The sequence below is a fragment of the Apteryx mantelli genome, chromosome Z, assembly GCF_036417845.1.
Source record: "Apteryx mantelli isolate bAptMan1 chromosome Z, bAptMan1.hap1, whole genome shotgun sequence".
NCBI classification, from domain to species: Eukaryota; Metazoa; Chordata; class Aves; order Apterygiformes; family Apterygidae; genus Apteryx; species Apteryx mantelli.
The window spans coordinates 51,815,480-51,834,279 of NC_090020.1; the positions used below are offsets into that span (position 1 = coordinate 51,815,480).

At 33.5% G+C, this 18,800-nt stretch overlaps 1 protein-coding gene across 1 annotated transcript in view; it reads left to right on the forward strand.

The window, feature by feature from the left end:
* The window catches only part of KIAA0825 (KIAA0825 ortholog), a 251,032-nt gene that overhangs the window by 36,227 nt on the left and 196,005 nt on the right, over nt 1-18,800 (forward strand). The window contains exons 4-5 of the mRNA XM_067315851.1: nt 5,806-5,974; nt 11,140-11,797. Coding sequence (XP_067171952.1) covers nt 5,806-5,974; nt 11,140-11,797 — 827 coding nt within the window. The remainder of the gene's footprint in view (nt 1-5,805; nt 5,975-11,139; nt 11,798-18,800) is intronic.

Consider the following 18,800-nt stretch of genomic DNA (forward strand, 5'->3'; position numbering starts at 1 on the left):
TTGCCTGTAGATCATGGGACATTTTCTTAGTATTTCCTTTTGGTGGGTCAACTTTCATAAAATAAAACAAGATGTTTGTTTCCATATGGGAGAAAGTATACTAAGGAAAATGCTTTTGCAAATTATATTGGTAAAAGTTTCCCTCAGAGATCTCTTATTACTCATGGTGTACTCATGGTCTTCTGGCATAGACAGTTTTCCAAATGATATGATGAATTTTCTATAAAATGCCCTATGTCTTTAGAAGTCAAATTTTTTTTGGATATAAATGATAATAACAAAGTAGTGTTATATCAGTGCCCATCTTCAAAAACTGGAGGAACAATTATTTAAATAATTTTGAAACAATCTAACTATTCTTAATAAAAGATGTGTAAATTCTGATTCTACAAGCAGATCTGAATGACTACAAGTATCTTGAGCATAAGTGACACAAGGTTTAAAGATAATTTCAGCTTATAGTTTAGCAGTTCAAATTTAACCAATCTCATTGTCATTTTATGACTGTTCCATATGCTATATGAAATAAACTGAAACAATGCTTGTTAGGAATTGAACAGAATTAAAATTCATGCTTCATCTTACATGCAGACAATGGAAAATGATATATGGAGACAGCAACCCTTCATTTTTATACTGTTTTCCAAAATAACGTTTTATCAGGGTGACAGTGTTTACACTGTCAGTTCCATTATAGTACTTGATCTGTAACTCAGCAGTCCCCCAGTTTGTCAGTTGATGCAGTCACTTCAAAAGTAATCTCTCCACACAATGAGATTATTCCTAAAAACTGTCGTTAATTTAATAAATAAGAGCAACTAGGAGTTCTCTATTTGAAGAGAAAAATCTCTCTCTCTACAATGGGAATACTTACCAAACAGTATTGACATGCTACACCAGAAAAGCACTCCTACTGTGGACACAGATGAAATAACAGAACTTCATTTAGTTTATGAAAAACCTCATCTGTAAGAAAGAGAAACTATTTCAGTGAAATCACGATTTCACTGGCCTAATGGTATACCAGTAGGACTAATTGTAATCATGGTTGTGCCCTCAGAGGCTCAAGCTATTCCTAGTATAAGACTTAGTATATCTTTCTAGAAAAACTAATTAATTTTAGAAAAAAACCATATGAGCTTAACTTGCAGGTTACTTTGCTACAGAAAAAACTTAAATTTTTCTTTGAGCTTTTATATTCCAGTCCTAATTTAGTAGTTTGGTGACTATTGTTTTCTGTTTATGACTGAACAATTCCATGGATTCAAAGTGGAAACATTCATGGAAGAAAAATTTATTGAGGGCTATTAAATACTAAGACACTATCTCTGCTTTAAGTCATTATGTCACAAATTGCTAGAGACTGTGAGACTACTCTGAGAAATATTGATGTATGTTGTCCTGTTCTTATATTCTTGGCATCTCCCAATGGCCACTACTGGAAACACGTGGATTTCAGTCTGACCAGGCACAACCATTCCAATGTAGTACAAATGGGCTAATTTCCAACAGAAGAATTAAGCACCTCCAGGTTAGGTACAGCAACATCTAACTTTGGCACCTGGACTCTAAAAACACAAATTGGATGCCTCACCTTCTCATTAGGGTTAGGTGTTTCAAGGATGGTTCACAGAACATAGATATGAAGTAAAGAACCAGTTAACAGTAGTAAACAGGGAAAAAAACTTTAAGGAAAGAACTATGTTTGATTTTCCTGTTTTACTCCAGATCTTGGATGCCTGATTTAGGTACAGTCATGTCCTGTGTGCAGCTGTATCTTATATTGACTGCACATGATTTTAAGACAATGTATGCTCCCATCTCAGATGCTTAATGTTGGTTGACATTGTCTGGGTTGATGCCTCAATTTATTCAAAAAATCTGAACTTATTTACTGCACCAAACTTACTGCAATATATTTTTCTGTTAACCTTTAATAAAAAGTGATTATTTGAAAGAAAAAAAAATTGGAACTTAGTACTTAATGTGGCTTTATATAATCATAATATTAAGGTTATAATTCATTAAATTTATTAAGCACATTTTTTCCCATCATGTTTATATAAAGATTTTGTTTACAGTTTTTTAAACTTTAACAAATTTGAAAAGACTCTTTTCTAAAAAAGAATGGGAATCAAAGACACATTCTCACTACACTGATGTGAAATTATAAAGGTTTAAATACTAGCCTACACTTTTTGTCAGTTAAAATAATTTTAATCCTATTTGGCAGAAGTGTTTTATTTAAAATAAATGCTTTCTAAAGTCTGATAACATACATAAACAATGTTTTTTTCATTGGTAACCAGATTCCTAAATATTTCATTTAATGATGTAATTCATATAATGGAATAAGCATCTATAATTAACCATGTTCATATAATATTAAGTATTGACAAAAAACTTAGAGAAATAGAAATGTTTTGAGATGTTTAGCTACAGTATGTTATAAGTAAACAGTATAAAAATATTTTTATTCAATGAAAAACAGTTTTAGCCCAAATTTGATGTTTATTTTATTGAGATAAAAGGATTAAATAAAATGAAAAAAGTTATCATGGTTTGTAGCTACAGGGAGGTTCACTGGAATCTATCCGTGTAATCCTTTTATCAGTGTTAGGATAAATTACTGAAATACCTGGCCTTGTGAAGGGTGTAGCCTATTTATAGTTTGGCAAGATGAGTCTAAAAACTGGTTCCTCATTGAAGCAGATTGACGTAGACTAACAAGAGCAGACCCTTTGAAATGCACAATGCTGTAATCTATGGGTATGTAACCTTGGGTATGACTGAATAAGACACATCAGCATGCCACAATAAAATCCTTTGATAGCCTCCCAGGAGTCAAGGTGTATAAACAAGGCATTTAGTTTCATAGTCTTGAGAACAGGTTTCACAAGTTAAAAAGATACATGCAAATCTTTTGTCAAGTTTAGAACTGGTGTTCATGGCTGGGCTATGCCATCGGGAAACTGAGTGGGCCACAGGCAGAGAGAGAGTGTTTTTCATGGAGGTCCTTTGTGCTCCTGATAAGGTCCTTTGTTGCTGAGAAGATAGTTGTTTCAGTACACTTTATTTTGAACTCACTCGTACTCAGAATTTTTTTGAAAAAACTTCATTTTTGTAGAGAGAGTTTTATAGTACCATGTGTTCTTAATTTTTTAAAAGCTCTTAAATACTTTAGCATTTGTTATAGTTGCTGAATTTGGTTTCTGAAGCTAATGCAGCCATAAAACATGCATCTTCTTCTCAAAAGAGTAGATACACTTTGAACGGTTTACTTCATGTCTCTTAAACATAAAACAAAAATACCCATAATTCTTAATGAATACAATTAAGTATGGAAAAATGAACTGTTCAGAATGACCAGCTTATTTTAAGGCAGTGTTTTTTATAAGTTGTATAGTCATCATTGTTTTGGAAACAGTTTATCTACAGTCTTTCTTTTACTCCTCTCCAAAATGTTATTGTCATTCAGCACTTATGTACTTATCATCATCTTTGCATTCTATATTTGTAGTCAATGCATTTTTCTTATTCAGGTCGTTGTTATTATTTACTGCAATTATTCTGAAGAAACAAAAGGCACAAAGCAAAACCTGTCATAGGTGGTATGCATTGATTCACTGGTTGCATTCACTGGATTTTAAAAATCGTTCTCAGGAAAAAATATACTGCTGCCTTTTGTTGTTCTTGTTGCATATAACTTAAAAATAAAAGGAAAGTACAGTCTACTGTTTATCTATGAACTTAATTTAGTGTGATCATTTGGTTAGTTTTTCCAGTAGTTTTCTAAAATGTCAATTCAAACTAACAGACTCAATTCCCAGAGCTATGGATGACACTGATTTATTTTATTGCTGTTGATCAGAATGAGATAGTAAATAGCTAACAGGAATTTAGGGTACATTGCGTAACATCTGGAAAAGAAAAAATATGAATCACTCAATATAGGAGGAGAAAATTTAGTAGAAAAACAAATACATATTTTTTCATGTACTGAAACATTACTTCAGGTTGAAATAAATGAAAAAAGTACAGTCGGTACATGATAAGCAAAATGGTCTTTCATCACTGATTGCTTGTTGCAAATTGATATTCATTAGTAGTGTCTGAGATTTCTATTTTATTCCTATTCAGAGCAGATTACATTTGTTATAAAAATAGTTTCCTCCTGAAATATGACAAGTCATGGAAAATCAATCTTTCCATACAGAGATATTTTGTGTAAAAATTATTACAAAACTATTGTAGATTACGAAGAGATAAAAAATATTGTTTTGCATTTGTTTTTGAAAACTGGAGATTTTTTAGTTTGGTATTTCTTTCACTGCTTGTAACACACTTAAAACTGCTTTGTTTGCAAATTTTCTTCCCTTTTTTTTTTCTTCTCCTTCCTCTTTTTCCCCTCTTTCACTTCTCCTCATCTCCTTCTCTCTTCTCATCTTGTCATCATTGTCTTCTTCTCGCCTGCCTTTCTCTTTCTCCAACTTTTACTAAAATTAGTCAAGTTTGGGAATGTTAGAGAACAGTTAAAGAAAGAAAAAACGTGCTTCGTCTTTATAAAATAGAGACCTGAGTGGAAGTATAATAGGTAAGTTAGTTGTCTGTCTTGCATTATAAGAATGGAAGCTAACATAGTCAAAAGTATCTGACATAGAAATGCATGTAAAGAGCTGAGTCTTATCTAGTCCTGTAACTTTATAGTAAGAAAGAGAAGTAAATTTTAATTTGGATTAAACCTCACATTCCTTTTTCAACAGTAAGAACATAAATGGAATAACTAACATACACCAAAATAAAGTCATTCGGATAATAGTGAGAATCACCTTATACTCACGTAAAACGAAACTAGTATCAGTCTTATTGCTGGCTCTGCTTGTATTAAACCTAGATCTACCTAGGTTTAGTCAACACTATTTTTTCTAACTGAAACTGTATAAAATATTGAATATTGCCTTCAAGGCAATATTGCCTTTGAAAAGTAGTACATAGATAAAGAAAATTTCTGTAGGAAATCATATAGATTGCTTCTAGATTTTTCTATTTTGTTCTATTCTCATTAGTGTCCATACAAATAGAAGTAAAGTCTTTTTAGGAATGTTTTTTTCCTGTGACTTTTGCAATCGGAATCACAATAATTAGCATACCAACTGCATACAATTTCACAAACAGGATTATGATTAGTGTTAAGGAGTGGATCAGGTCCTTGAAAACAAACTGTTTTCATTCAAATATTCTATTGACAAAAACAGAAAAGAAAAGATCTGCTTTCTCGGTAAACTGGCTCTAAAATTCTTTTCAACATTTTTTGTCATGGGTCAATGGGTCTTTAAGAAGTTGTTAATATATGTTTTATGTTATAAAACAACCACTGATTGATGAAGAAGCTAAATGGCACATTCACCTTTGAATATGGTAGTTCAGTTCATATTCTCTGCTTTAGCTAATTAAGCACTGAAGACTAAGGTTTGTTGGTCTTGAGTGATGTCTTATTCACTAAGTACTTTGTTAAGAAGTACAAGATTATTTGAGAAGTGAGAGACTTCCTCCTCTTACTGAGTATGATACAGTCTCTCCTTAAGGAAGTTTATTTATAAATCTAGTTCAACTATATTTAAATGTTAATCTCGCAGTTGCAGCTTTTATTTTGTGAGAGTAATTTAATCTATGAAATAGAAGAACTAGTGTTACATTGATTTGAAGTAATTTTTGTCTTTGAAATATGGAGTACATAGAATGATTTTATCACATGAAAAAAGTCATGAAAAAAATCCTGTGTTTTTTGTTTTATGTTTTTTTTAGAGTGGAACAGTGTCTTAAAGACCTACAATCAGAAGTAAATGAAAAATGTACCGATAAACTACTACAAAACACAACTGACTGCCTTCAGTGGCTAAATAACTGCAATTTTAGTTCTCTCAAGCCTTCTTCTACACACCACAGAGAGCTGATGGAGTTCCTTAGGACCCTGGTAAAAATTATTTACTAAAGATTTTTATGTTTGGGAAAGTTGGTTATAAGATGTTTATTATTTTGCTGTCAATTAGTGTTCTTATTTCAGTCTTCACTGAAATGAATATAGTTCAGAAATTTTAGTATATGACTCAGCATTGTTTTTACTTGATGTCCACAGCAGGTATTGCTGGGGTTTACATTTCCCTTTGATCATGTACAGAGTAGACCAACTGGGGGCTGTTTTATAAAGACATGTTGGTAAAAATGTCTGAAGTTACTGTTTACACCAAGACTCCTATTGTTTCTGCTGATTCTTTAGTTGTATCAGTATGAATTAAATGCATCTAATATAGATAATTGTCCTTTATGCGTTCTTTAAGCATTAACATGTGATCAACTTTTTCTAAGTAGGAATGTGGGAGCTACTAGCAAGTAGTACAGCCAGACCTAGCCAGAAATCAAATTTCACTTCAGTGAAAAATTCCATGATTCTGGAAAGCATTTTCATCCAAAATTTGTCTGAAAAGTTGAACCTTAGAATGTATTTGTGGAAGTGGAATTCTGTAAAATTGAATTGGCTACATAGGTGAAAGATGATACCTCAATAATGACAAACAGCAAGTTTATATGTAAAATATGTATATATGTGCATATATATGATGTACATATGTATGAGTGTAAAAATAAATAAGCATAAACAGTATCCAGTGGATTAGTATTATGGGTCACTTCCATTTCATGGTTTAATTGAAGGACACAAACATCTTTAGACTAAAATTGGCTGTACTGGCAGAGAAAAACTCATTCAAATAAGTGGAGTATTTTCTCTTTTGGGACCAGCCTTTGAGTAAAGCTCAAGGTTCATCAAATCACCTTCCAGTTTTTTTTAACTCTTGGAACTGGCTATTAGCCTTCCAGTCACACTGGAATCCATTGGATACTTGCATGACCTGTAGCCCTGGTTAGTTTAAGCTGTGTCAAATGATGAAGTCATTTCTACAAACACAAAGTCATTATGTTCATGCAGTGAAGAAGATAGAAACATGTTTGGCTTCCACCCAGAAAATTATTTTATCCTCTTCTAACACTGATGTATGAATATTGCTGTTAATAATCACCTTTCTCAAGGTTGTCAGAGACCACTACTTATTGTACTGGATCTGGACAAAATGAGTGAATCCCAGAAAGTGCTGTCTTTTGTTAGTACTCTTAGTCCGGTTAGATCCTTACTTAACCCTCTCAGAAGAGGGCATAGCAATGGTAAATTACCTGTGTCCATTTCCTATGCTCATCCTTCTCCTAGGTCTAGTCAAGCCATGTACCTGAACACCAGGTGGCGGCATCTGTTTGTGAAACACCAAAATGTTGCCGCCTCAGGAATACTTTGGGTATGTCTAAAACCAGACGTGCTTTTTAGCTCTTCAGCTTCCCAGGGGCATAGCAGTGCCTTTAATCCTGACTTCATGATGATCTGGCTTGTGGGCTGTAGAGGCGAGCAGAGCCTAGAGACTGGCTCTGTGGCAGGCTGCTAAACAAATGGCAGAAGTGCGAGAAGCCTGGAAGCCTCAATTCTGCACGGCTGGTCAGGAGAACCGTCTGTAGAGTGTGGAAACCGGGACTTTAGTGTTTCCAAGCTCATGGCTTCTCATCAGGCTATCCAGCCTGTTTGTTGTGTAGATGGGACTGCAGATGAAAAGTATATATATTAACATAGACACTCCATCTGTAGCAGGTTATACTTACAGTAGATAATCCTTAACTCCATAAACAGTTCTTCAGTAAATTATTTTCAGTAGTAGTCAGCATTAATGAGAACATTACAATCTGACCTTTCTTAACTCTGTATCTGCATCCATTGAATTTAATTACTCAGTTGACTTAATTTCTCACTTGCAAGCTTTTATTTGTGTCATATAATACATCTTCAATAATAGTAACCTTTCCTCTACTTCAGAACAATATCCCTATCCATTATTATACCTCATTATGTGTGTTTATTTTGTTAAAGATTTTGTTTATCTTTTCAACTGTTGGAACAATTTTAAAAAATACTGCAAAGTACAGCATATGCATTGGCTGAGGTGCTGCATTTAGGTGTGTTATTAGCCTAGTATTCTCATGTATTTGTGAACCCTATGGAAGTCCAAAGAGGCTCTTCATGAAGCTTGAAAATGTTCTGGTGTGTGAAATTTTCATGACTGTATGTTATACATGCTGAATATTTAAAAGCTGAATATGTACATGAACACATCTTCATTAAATTCCCTTCCAGCTAAACTAATCACACATTTTGTTAACAAAATCTTTATCTTATAGTATGTTTGTATCTGTTTATTGATACAGAGCTAGCAGGTAGACTGCAAATGTTTTCTTGTATACCATTGTCACTAGCTTTCTGGGCTCGTGAGAGAACTTTTCACGCTTCTCTAGGACCTTTGGATGCTACTTTGGATATATTTATTTTGAATGGTTTTGGCATCATCTTTTGAAGTATTTTTAAAGATTAATTTTCAAATAGAAAAGCCTGTCTCAATATAGACCATGTTCAGAAACTTGATGAAACTATGTTTTCAGAGCTTCAGAGATCACTACACCTCTTTTTCTGAGGAACACCAAGTCCATGATGGCAAGCTTCCTGTTTTTCATGCTGTGTTTTATGTTCCAAAGGGCTTGAAATAACATTTAGATTCTCATAGGTGAAGAAAAATGATTTTGCTTAAGCTTAAGAAACAGCAATAGGGATTTACTTGGAAGAAGTCATTCTGGATTCATAATCAAAAGGCGTGATTTACATTCAGCAGTTTGACAGCTTTTAGAGTTCTCTTGTTGTGTGTGTTTATCTCTTTCAGAATAGAATATCTGAGCATAATTCACAAAAATTAACCTTTGAACTCCGGAAGTCTACGCATTGAGACTTGGCGCTTCTATAGAGTAGTCAGTGATTAGGGTTCCGTAATTTACAAACTGAGACACGCTATTGGGGCCACAAAAATTTTAAGAATACTTTAGTAGGTAATAAAAGAATATCAAATCAACTTTATGTGTATGCCTATGGTTATATGTGCTATAAGGTATTATCTAGTGAAACATATTTCTATCATGTGCGCATGCTTTTATAGAATGTTACCTATTGGACTAATAATGTCCATTCTGACTATCATATGTGTGTCCTCTTTATAAGTCCAACAATTTCATATGAAGCATCCTGAAATAAAGATGCAGAAAAGAAGAAAAATAGCTAGTTAGTTGATTTTTAAGGTTTTCCTTTAATGGAAGACAATCCTGGTCTCTGTCTTTTGTTCAGAATTAGCTAATGTGGTGCTACTCTTATTTTTTTAATTTGCCTCATGGAACACTCCAGAATAGAGGGCAGTAGGAAGGTTAAAGTATTGTTCTGTTCCATAAGAGTGCAACAGTTTTAACTCACCCTGAACAAAGACAAGAATTTGAATGATGAAAATTCTTGTCACTCAAAAGCATGGAGAAAAAAAAAAGCAAAACAGGCCAGCTAAAACTTTTGTTCTAAATTTTGTCCTTTTTTTTACATTTTTTATAAATTAAACTATATATTGAAAAAAGGTTGCTACAGAAGAAAGCTTGAACATTTTTTATTTTGAAATTGTTACAGTTAAGTAATACCATATTCAGATTTGATTTTTTTTCTGTCTATCTTTCAAAATGAGAGGAAGAACTTAAAACTAGTCATTTCCTGCAAATAGTTCAGGTTAAATAAATCAGCAATTCTATGGGGAAAAGGTAGCTGAACTAGCCTCATTTTATAGGATGGAGTATAGCTAGGAGACCCAGATAAAGGACATGCATCCTATCCTATTCTAGAGTGATTTGCCATGACCATTTCTCTGTTGGAAGGTCTGAGAGAGAAGTGGTTGGGCAGGGAGTGAGTGAAAGGGCTTCTAGATCCTAAGACTTGCCTACTTGGTGTCTGGAGCCTAGAGTCAACGGTACAACCAATTTCAGTCAATTTTCTTGTGACTGCGATTGGGAAATTTGTAGTGCAGCTGGGAGGACTGGGAACAGTCTTTACGAGTGAAAGGTTGATGGGCCTAGGGCTGTGGCCAAAGCCAATCTTCAAAAGGAAAAATGTTGAAGATGTGGGAAATGGGCTTAAAACAGATAAGGATTCTTCACTGATAGAGGAAATACATTTTGGTATCCCCAACCATGGGACTTCTGGCTTGCCTTCTACCTGTGTGTTGGGCACATCTTTTTCATGCAGATGATTTTTTTCATAAGTATTAAAGAAAGCTGCAGCCTGCTGTTTTAATTTATGTCATTCTGAGCAAATTTGTAGATACCATGCTGTGAGAAGACAACTTCTAGTTGCTGCATGGCCTCTTAGACCTTAAGCAGCTCTGAGGTCAGAGTTCTGACATTAGAGAGAGAAGGGCCTCTTCAGACTCAGATGAAGTAGAAGCAATGTATGCATCCATGTGGTTTCATCTGCTTGATTAACTGGCTTCCTTCTTCTCCAACCCATATAGCTGAAATGTATTTTTGAGGTTGGTACTTTGTTAATGTATAAGGCTGCATCTAGGTTTGACAGATGCGTAGCTCCATACTCTCTTGCCCTATGTGACCCAAGCCTTAACAAGTTTTTGTTTTTAGTTCTTTAAGAGGGTCCTGGGCAAACTTTTTATTCTTAAAACAGCCTTTGTAATGGTTGCCTGCTGAACCGGAACACAGAAAGCAATGTATACTTTTATAAATTCCTGTTTTGTTTGTGTGAGCAAAACCTGTCATTTTCCTTGTAAATCCTAAGTAACTTTTTGTGCCAGTTTCTTTCCAAAATGTGTACATGGACTACAGTAAACAGGCTTCATCATCTGCTAAGGCTTATCTAATGAACTGTGGTTGTTTATGGCTTCCTCTTGAATTGTAGGTTAGAACTGATTGAGAAAAGTGGTTGAGGATATAAGATAGATGGGAAGAGAAACATGGGTTTATTGGAGTTGGTGGACAAGGAGATGGATTGGGGCATAAATCCTTGGGAAAACAGCCTTCGTTAGTTTTGTTTTTTATGAAGCTATTTGTTTCAGTCTCTTATTTGCTGGTAAGATAATTAGCTATTAAAATAATTAGTACCATAACACAAAGTTTTTAATTTTATTAACCAGGGTTAAGAAAACATTTCTAAAATATTGTCTGATTTACCTTTGTTAGCAAACCTTGCTCAAGAATGAACAAAATCAAGAAGAAACGATACTTCACTTCCTTCTGGATCTCTCTAGTCAGTGTGGTGTCTCATTTCCCTGTACTCCAAGTGGGACATCCTTTGAGTTTACATCTTCTCTTCACGCCATTGAGGATAATTCAGCCATGGATGTTAAATCTCTTTGGGATGACGTGAGATTACATCTTCGGCGATTTTTAGTTAATAGACTGCAAAGTCAAGAAGAAACTAATGCTTTACAACAACGAATGCAGTTTAAAACACAGTGCATACAGCAGCTTTTGTTTCTTTATCCTGAATCAGAAGTCCTAACTAAGTATCAAAATATGCAGAATAAACTGGTTAGTGAACTTCTACAGAACTGTCTTCTGTCTAGCTGTGCTGAGACAAATTTTGATAAGGTGGTTCATGGTTACCGAAGTTCCATACCTACATTGTGCACAATGATAGAAGAGGATTTGTATATACTAAGTAGCGCTATTGATTCTTCTTCATCATTGAAGTTTATTAATGAAACTTATCTCAATACCATCACTGAAGAAATGACAGTTCTTCTTGAAAGTGAGCTGCAGTTCAAAGAAAATGCTCTACATATAGTTAAGGCAAGCAAGATTTCCAAGAAGCATAGAGGAACAGTTCATGCTGTGGGTTAGTAGCCTTATTTTATGTTCGTTTAGCCTTATTTTATGTTCGTTTTGTTTAGATATTTTCATATTTTAATTATACTGCTTTTTTTCAATATGTCTGATTATTTCCTGAGGAGACAGGAGCCTGAGATTATTAATTACAGCTTTATGTTTTAACTGTATTACTGCAGTTGAATTACAGACTGTGTCAGAACTGTGGTGAAAAAGGTTTTAAACTAAGGAAATTTTCTTATGCTTATATATGTGGAAACCCCATTATACTTCACTGAATAATATTGTCATGTTATAATCATTTTTTCAGTCTAACTTATTCCAACTGCTGATATATATAATAGGCTAAAAACTGTTGAATCAGGTTTAAAAAAAACACACACAAACTCTTGAGGCTACTCCCCACACTTTTTTTTTCAATTGACAGAAGGTTAAATGAGACTGTGGCAAAGTCACTGTCATAATGTGACCATCAAATAGACACTGACTCATACATCAGAGCTAGCCCAGAAAGATTACTATGCATATTCTAATTCTCAAAAAAATCAATTAAAAGGAAATTCCTATTCTTGTACTGTAATTTAGAGTTGATGCTAACGGGTCATTTCATGTTGTTCTAAGGAATTTAAGGCAGCAAAGCAATTCATTATCAGCAAGGTATTTTCTGTACTTTCTTTTTCCTGTTGATGGATCTGACATGCTAATTTCCAAAGGGAAGAACCAAAGCTTTAGGAAAACATACAGAATGGAAACTTTCATGACTTAATTGCATGATTATACATAATTGCTTTTCCAATGTGGAGTTTTGAGCACTCCTCTCTACAAGAGTTGTTTGTTTAAAATATACCCCTCCCTAAAGGTGAAGTAGTTTGCAGACAGAAAGTATTAGAAGTTTAGAAACATATGAAAGATACAGAAACAGAGGATCTTTGGATGGTACAGCATACAAATCGGATGAGTAAGGTAATTATTTGCCAGGTCTAGGCAGAAGAAAATTATCTCCTCCTGAGTTTTAAAAATCGGTCTGCATGTTGATATAAGTCAGCTAGAAATTCCGCTGGAAGAAATGCAAAAATAATTCTTCAACAGGAGCTGAAAGATGGAGGAATGTGGAACGTGTGAAAAATAAAGTAAGGGAAAAGGCATACAGACAAATAAAGTGAAAAGGTGACAAGTTGAAAAGCTGATATAATTAGCGGAATGCAGTGTTGGTGGGAAACACAAAGATTCTAAGTAGTGTCAGAGTAATGTTGAATTACAAAGTGGGTGACAAGAAGTGTATCTTTGAGTTAGATAGCAAGATGGGAGCCAGTGAAAGGATTCAAGTATGAATTATCTGAGGAAAATGACTAGCAAAGTAACTAAAAATTTGTAATTTATTTTTTCTTTCAGTCTCAAATAGCTCACAAAGATGAGAAAGTTCAATTATCCATTGAACATGTAAGACATGGACATTAAAGTGACCGTAATGGTGGCTCTCTAAAAACACACACATTAACTCTTTCTATATTACATGAAGGAAAAGAGTAGTCATTCATTCTATTAAGATATTCATTTGCTTTGCTTAAATTTTCTTTGCCACAAGATGTTTCTTTACATACTTTTGTGCCAGCACATTTATCAGGACAGATTTCCAGTGCATGCTTCTATTCTGAATTCAAAAGAACAAAGGCAGATGAAAAATAGAGTAAATCTTAGGAACTGCTTGTAACTTTTAGGACATTTGCTGTAATTATTTTCAAACTCTCTCTATTTCATAAATCCCACAAAAGATTTTTATTTTGTTTAAAACTGTATTCAATGTCATATTTTCAGATGCAGCAACTGTCCATCTAGCACCTGTAAAATTTATTTAGAAGTGTTGTTTGTTAATACGATATAATCCTCAAAGTGACTTTCTTCTCAGTGGTTGTCATGTTTCTGTCTTCATCTGTTCACTGTATAGTACTTCACATTATTGTACTTCAATAGGTTGTATGGGAGGCCTGCATGATTCACCTGCAGTCTCTCATACTAGTTTTCTGCAGAATCAGACTGTTCCAGAAAATCTTTGTTTATAGACTGAAGGCAGCCAAACAATGAAGTGGTAACAGTGAAGTCAGCAGTCAGTAAAATGCTAGGTGAGAGTTGTGAAGTTACATAGGATTTTTTTTTTTTAATTTGTGGCCAAGTCATAGCCTATAATGTTGGAATTATTAATCAAGTCAATTGAAATTTATACTTCTATCATTACCAAAAAAATATTATTGAGTAGTTAGTTGAATGTGAGCCCATAGGTGACGACTCTTTTCTGGAAAGAGATTTCTCCTTTCTAAATTGTTTGGATGTACTATGTTTGTACTACAATAAATTTCACCTTTTAAAGTGGAATTTCACTTTTTTTAAAAAAATCACTTTTCTCTTGGAATCAAAATGTTCACAAGGGTGTTGACACTGAAATACCTATTCTGGAAAAATTTCTACATAATAATTATTTTGGGAGGTTTGTAACTGTAGGCAAGTTCTTAGAGTCAAGCAGCTTTTCCAGCTTGGAACTCTTATTAAATTCTGATGAGACCCAGGATGCCTTTGTTGCACTCCCACAGTTGAGAGTGAAATTCTGTATTTATACATAAGTTAAGTTAAAACACAGCTTTAATTGGTTGGCTTGACAGTGATATTCAATTTGCTATGGTTTGTAAGAAAAAATAAGTATGTTGTGGGGGTAGGAGAAAGGGAAGATTTTTTTCTTTCTTAGCTGAAAGACAGTTTTACCAATTTGTTTCTTATTTTTTGATGCACATTGCCTCTGCCTTCTGGGAACCACCAAACCAGCACATTTCAAACCAAAAAATAATTTAATCTAGGACGTTCAATGGGGACTATTATCCTAAAGGTGAAAAAAAAAATGTTTACTAAGTCTGCCCTCAGGGAAATGTGATTTTTTTTTCATAAGAACTACTATAATTGATCCTACTATATCGGGGAGGAAAAAATAACAGAAAATAATGAAACAATGCTAGAACCTTGGAAAACTTTATATGGATGACCTACTTCTGTGTGGAAGATAAAGGCAGTTTATGACAAGCTTTAACAGATTTATAAATCTTTAAAATATTTCATATATAACAATGTTTACAAAATAAGGTGTTGTCAATTTTGTTTTCATGTTCTTGTTCATGTTCATGTTTTCATGTTTGTTCATGAGAACAGTTATTTGCAAAGTACTGTAATGAGGTTATATCTGTTTATCTGGATTGAGGATGAGCGTATTTGAGAGAAAAGCTGGCAAAATGGTATGTGAAAAAAGGCAAATTTTTTGGAACTTGACATCTTTGACCACCAACTATAGTGGAGGCAGGTGCTTCTGTGTTATAACTTGATCCGGTTCCCAGTTAAATCAGTGACTCTTACTACCTTTAACAGTAGAGGATTCAGCCATTATTATTTGGGCTACATTATTGTAATGGATTTTTAGGCAGCATGGATCTGCCTCATTTCTTTGTGTACTCTCAGCAAGATATCAATATTTCCAATATGTTAAAATAATATCCAAAGGAAGGGTTATTTTTCCCCCAAATATTTTTTGCTTACATTTTGTAAAATGCTGTTTCAGCCTTTCTATCATATTAATCATATGTTTCTCTCAAAAACTTATATAATATTAGAATATTTCAAGAAATACTAAAATTATTACATATTTGTTAACATACTTAGCATGTAATGAATCATGCAGACAGCTGTTGTTTATTTCAGGTTATCCCCTGTGATTTTTTTGCTTCAATTTCCGCTGTGATATTTCTCAGAAATTATTTGCAGTAAGTCTATTGAATGTGGATTGTACTTTTACCTTTTGAACCTTTTCTGTATTCTTTTGTTTACAGAAATGTTAAGCTAGTTTAATGAGGCTTCACTCATCTATCTTAATCCTTTATCCCTTTTAGATGAAGAAATAGCTCTCTTATAATTGATAAGACAGCAGCCAAAGAAACTTAAAAACCATGAAATTATACAAATTTTATGTATTAGTGAAAAGTTTCCTTTGGTTTTATTTATATAATTAGAGAGAGAGAAAATATATGTATTTTTATGCATGTATATACACACATACACACTTCTTAGCCTATTTATTAATTTCCTGTGGCTAAAACTTTATTAAGTTTAGATGTTTGGGTTTTCTTTTTCTGTGGTATGCATAATTTTAGTGTGCTCATTGACTTACATTATTTTCATTTAGTAGCAAACTTGCCAGAGACCCTCAAACAGAATAGGAACTCCAATTTAGTAGCATTTGCCCTTATTAGGAGATATAAATGTTTTTATAAATAATAAATTTAAAATTCTTAAATGAGATTCTCTTCTAAAACTTGAGGCAAAACCTTTGTTTATCAAATCAGTAGCAGGTTATTTGTAAGAACATATTTTTGCAAAGTGAAAGTAAACTGAAGTGATAATTTTCAATTTCCAATTTCCAATCTTTATTGGTCTAAGTGGGTTTTTAGCTACAAAGTAATTAAATCACCTTCATTGGCATAGATTAATATTCAGTTTTTGCACTTTTTTCCCAATATATGAAGCTGTTACTCATCTTTCCAGAGGCTTTCTTACTCTTTTCTTCCTCCAAAATTTGACCAAGTTCTATGTTCTTCTAAAGATATATTCAAATGCAAACTGTGATTTCAATTATTATTATCTTTTTCATTTATTATCTTTAAATATTCATGAGTTCCTAAGGAATATATTGTGTTCATGGAATGTGTAATCTGAAAATGGTGTATATCTGAGCTCTAATAGAAGGACTAATATTGTTTAGAGGAGCTGGATTTGTACAGTGGAGTTGAGAGCAAGAAGAGAAACAGGCTTTGGAGTAGCTTCTTGAAATGAAGGTAACTTTGGGGTATGATATGTAAAGACTTGGTGAAGAAAAATCTGTTTTGAGGTCACTCATCCTTACTCTTTCCCAAGAGTTTGTTTTCTGACCAACTTAAAATGCAAGTTTCATTTTTTGCACCTTTGACTTAAAGAAATCCGATTTCTCCTTTATGTTCCTGTGCATATAGCTTTACTTCCCCTAGTTTATCATTTCCTCCCTTTGAAATGAAGGACCTTAGTTTTAGACTTGCTTTTATCTTTCCATTTAATTTAAATTCAGTTGGTTTGTGATCTCTTGAGCCACGATTATTGCCTACAACCAATCTTCTATGATCTTCTTGTTATCTATCAAAAATATGCCTAAAATAGCACTGATGCCTGCTGATTTAGTGACTGTGTGATGAAAAAAAAATCAGTTATTCATGTCTGGGAATAATTAGGACTTGATAACTTTAGTATAATTTATTTTCCAGTTTGTATCTGGAAATTAAAGAATCCCAGTCTGGGATTCATGTAATTAATATTTATGTCTTTGCACCTTTGTTGAGATTTCTGTCCATATTCAGATATATAGCAGATAACTTAAAATATTTTGTTGTAGTTACAATTGCTTTTCCATCATCTTCTCTTATCTGTTATCCGTTGTTAAAACTGGGCTTTAAAGAAGCATTAGGAGGAAGGAGAAAGGTATAGGAACCACTTGATTTCACACTGTTTTGTCCCAGAAAGTGCTGTTGCATCTCTCTGAAGTGCTGGTAAAGCAGGCTAGTATAAAGTGGCCCATATGGATTACAGATTATAATATCCAGTTTCACATCCTGCCTCAGCAGTTCACATTCATTGTATTGCCCAGATCCTTGCATTAATACAAGTGAGTTTTCAGTTATATCTATAATGTGTTGCTAAGGATCAAATGTTTTAGAAATTGAAAACTTTAAAAATAAATTATAGAGATGTATTTAAAGATTTGCAGACCTGAAAAGGTGACTTTCAGACATTATGAAGACAAAAATAAATTAAAAAAAATAGAAACTAGAACTTCACCCTGCTTGCTGCCTTGCACTTCCACCTCTTTTTTTTATTATTTTTTCCAGCAGCTTCACCATACCCTGCTTAGTTTATCTCCATGGACCTATAGTTTTTATTTTTATGATAACAGTAGCTTATGTGCTTCAATTATATTTTTACCCACTGGGCATCTCCTTCAGAATGTGATTCTCTCTTCTATTTTGCTCTCTATCACTGCAGAGTGCACAATAAAATAGCTTTTATAGGAGCAGGACTTTAGGAGTCTGTATGAAACAAGACATGGGGCAGTTGCTGGAAAGAATGGGACCTATATGCAAATAAGCCTTGCAATTACTGACTCCTTGAGCTGTGCAATACATGGTGAGGTATGGTGTGTTCTTCGCAATGTCCTATACAGGCAGGATGAAAATTCTGTAGTTTCTGTGGGTGAAAGATGGGGAAGAAACACCTGTCAATTAAGACTCATAGCACATCTCTCTTATGTTCGGATAACCTTCACAGAAAACATGAGGATATCAGTGAAAATTGCATATGGTCCTACTTATAGAATGAGTAAAAATCCAGAAGTCTTCATTAGTTGTTTTTTTTTTTTTTTAAACTTTATAAATACCGGAGAAGAAATCCCTGATTTTGTATTATAAACCAATCAATACTGATATATGCAACAAATATATTTGCCACCTATTTTTAAAAAATGGAACAAACAGGATTGGTAGGAATTTATAATAGGAAGCTGTAACAGAAAAACAATGGCCATACGCATATGATGCAGGTTTCTGCAGTTGTCTTTGTTCCTTGGGAAACCTATAAAATTTTGACAGCCAAAACAAGATCCTGTTACTCAGGGGAAACAAAATAAATGTCTTTGCATTTAATACAGGAAATAATGTTTCTTAGCCTCTTTGTCACATATTGTTTATTTCTTATCCTTGCAAGTATTATATTTGATTTCTGCTGCACAATTATATTAAATGGAAATATGAGTAGTATTGAAGAGAAAATAAAACCATCTGTTTGAACATACAGAGTTGAAGTTTTAATAAAAAAAGAGAAGTACTCTTTTAAAGGCCACATGAACATAATACCGTAGGACCACAAATGTGTTTCTACTGGGAGAATGACATTTTCATAAA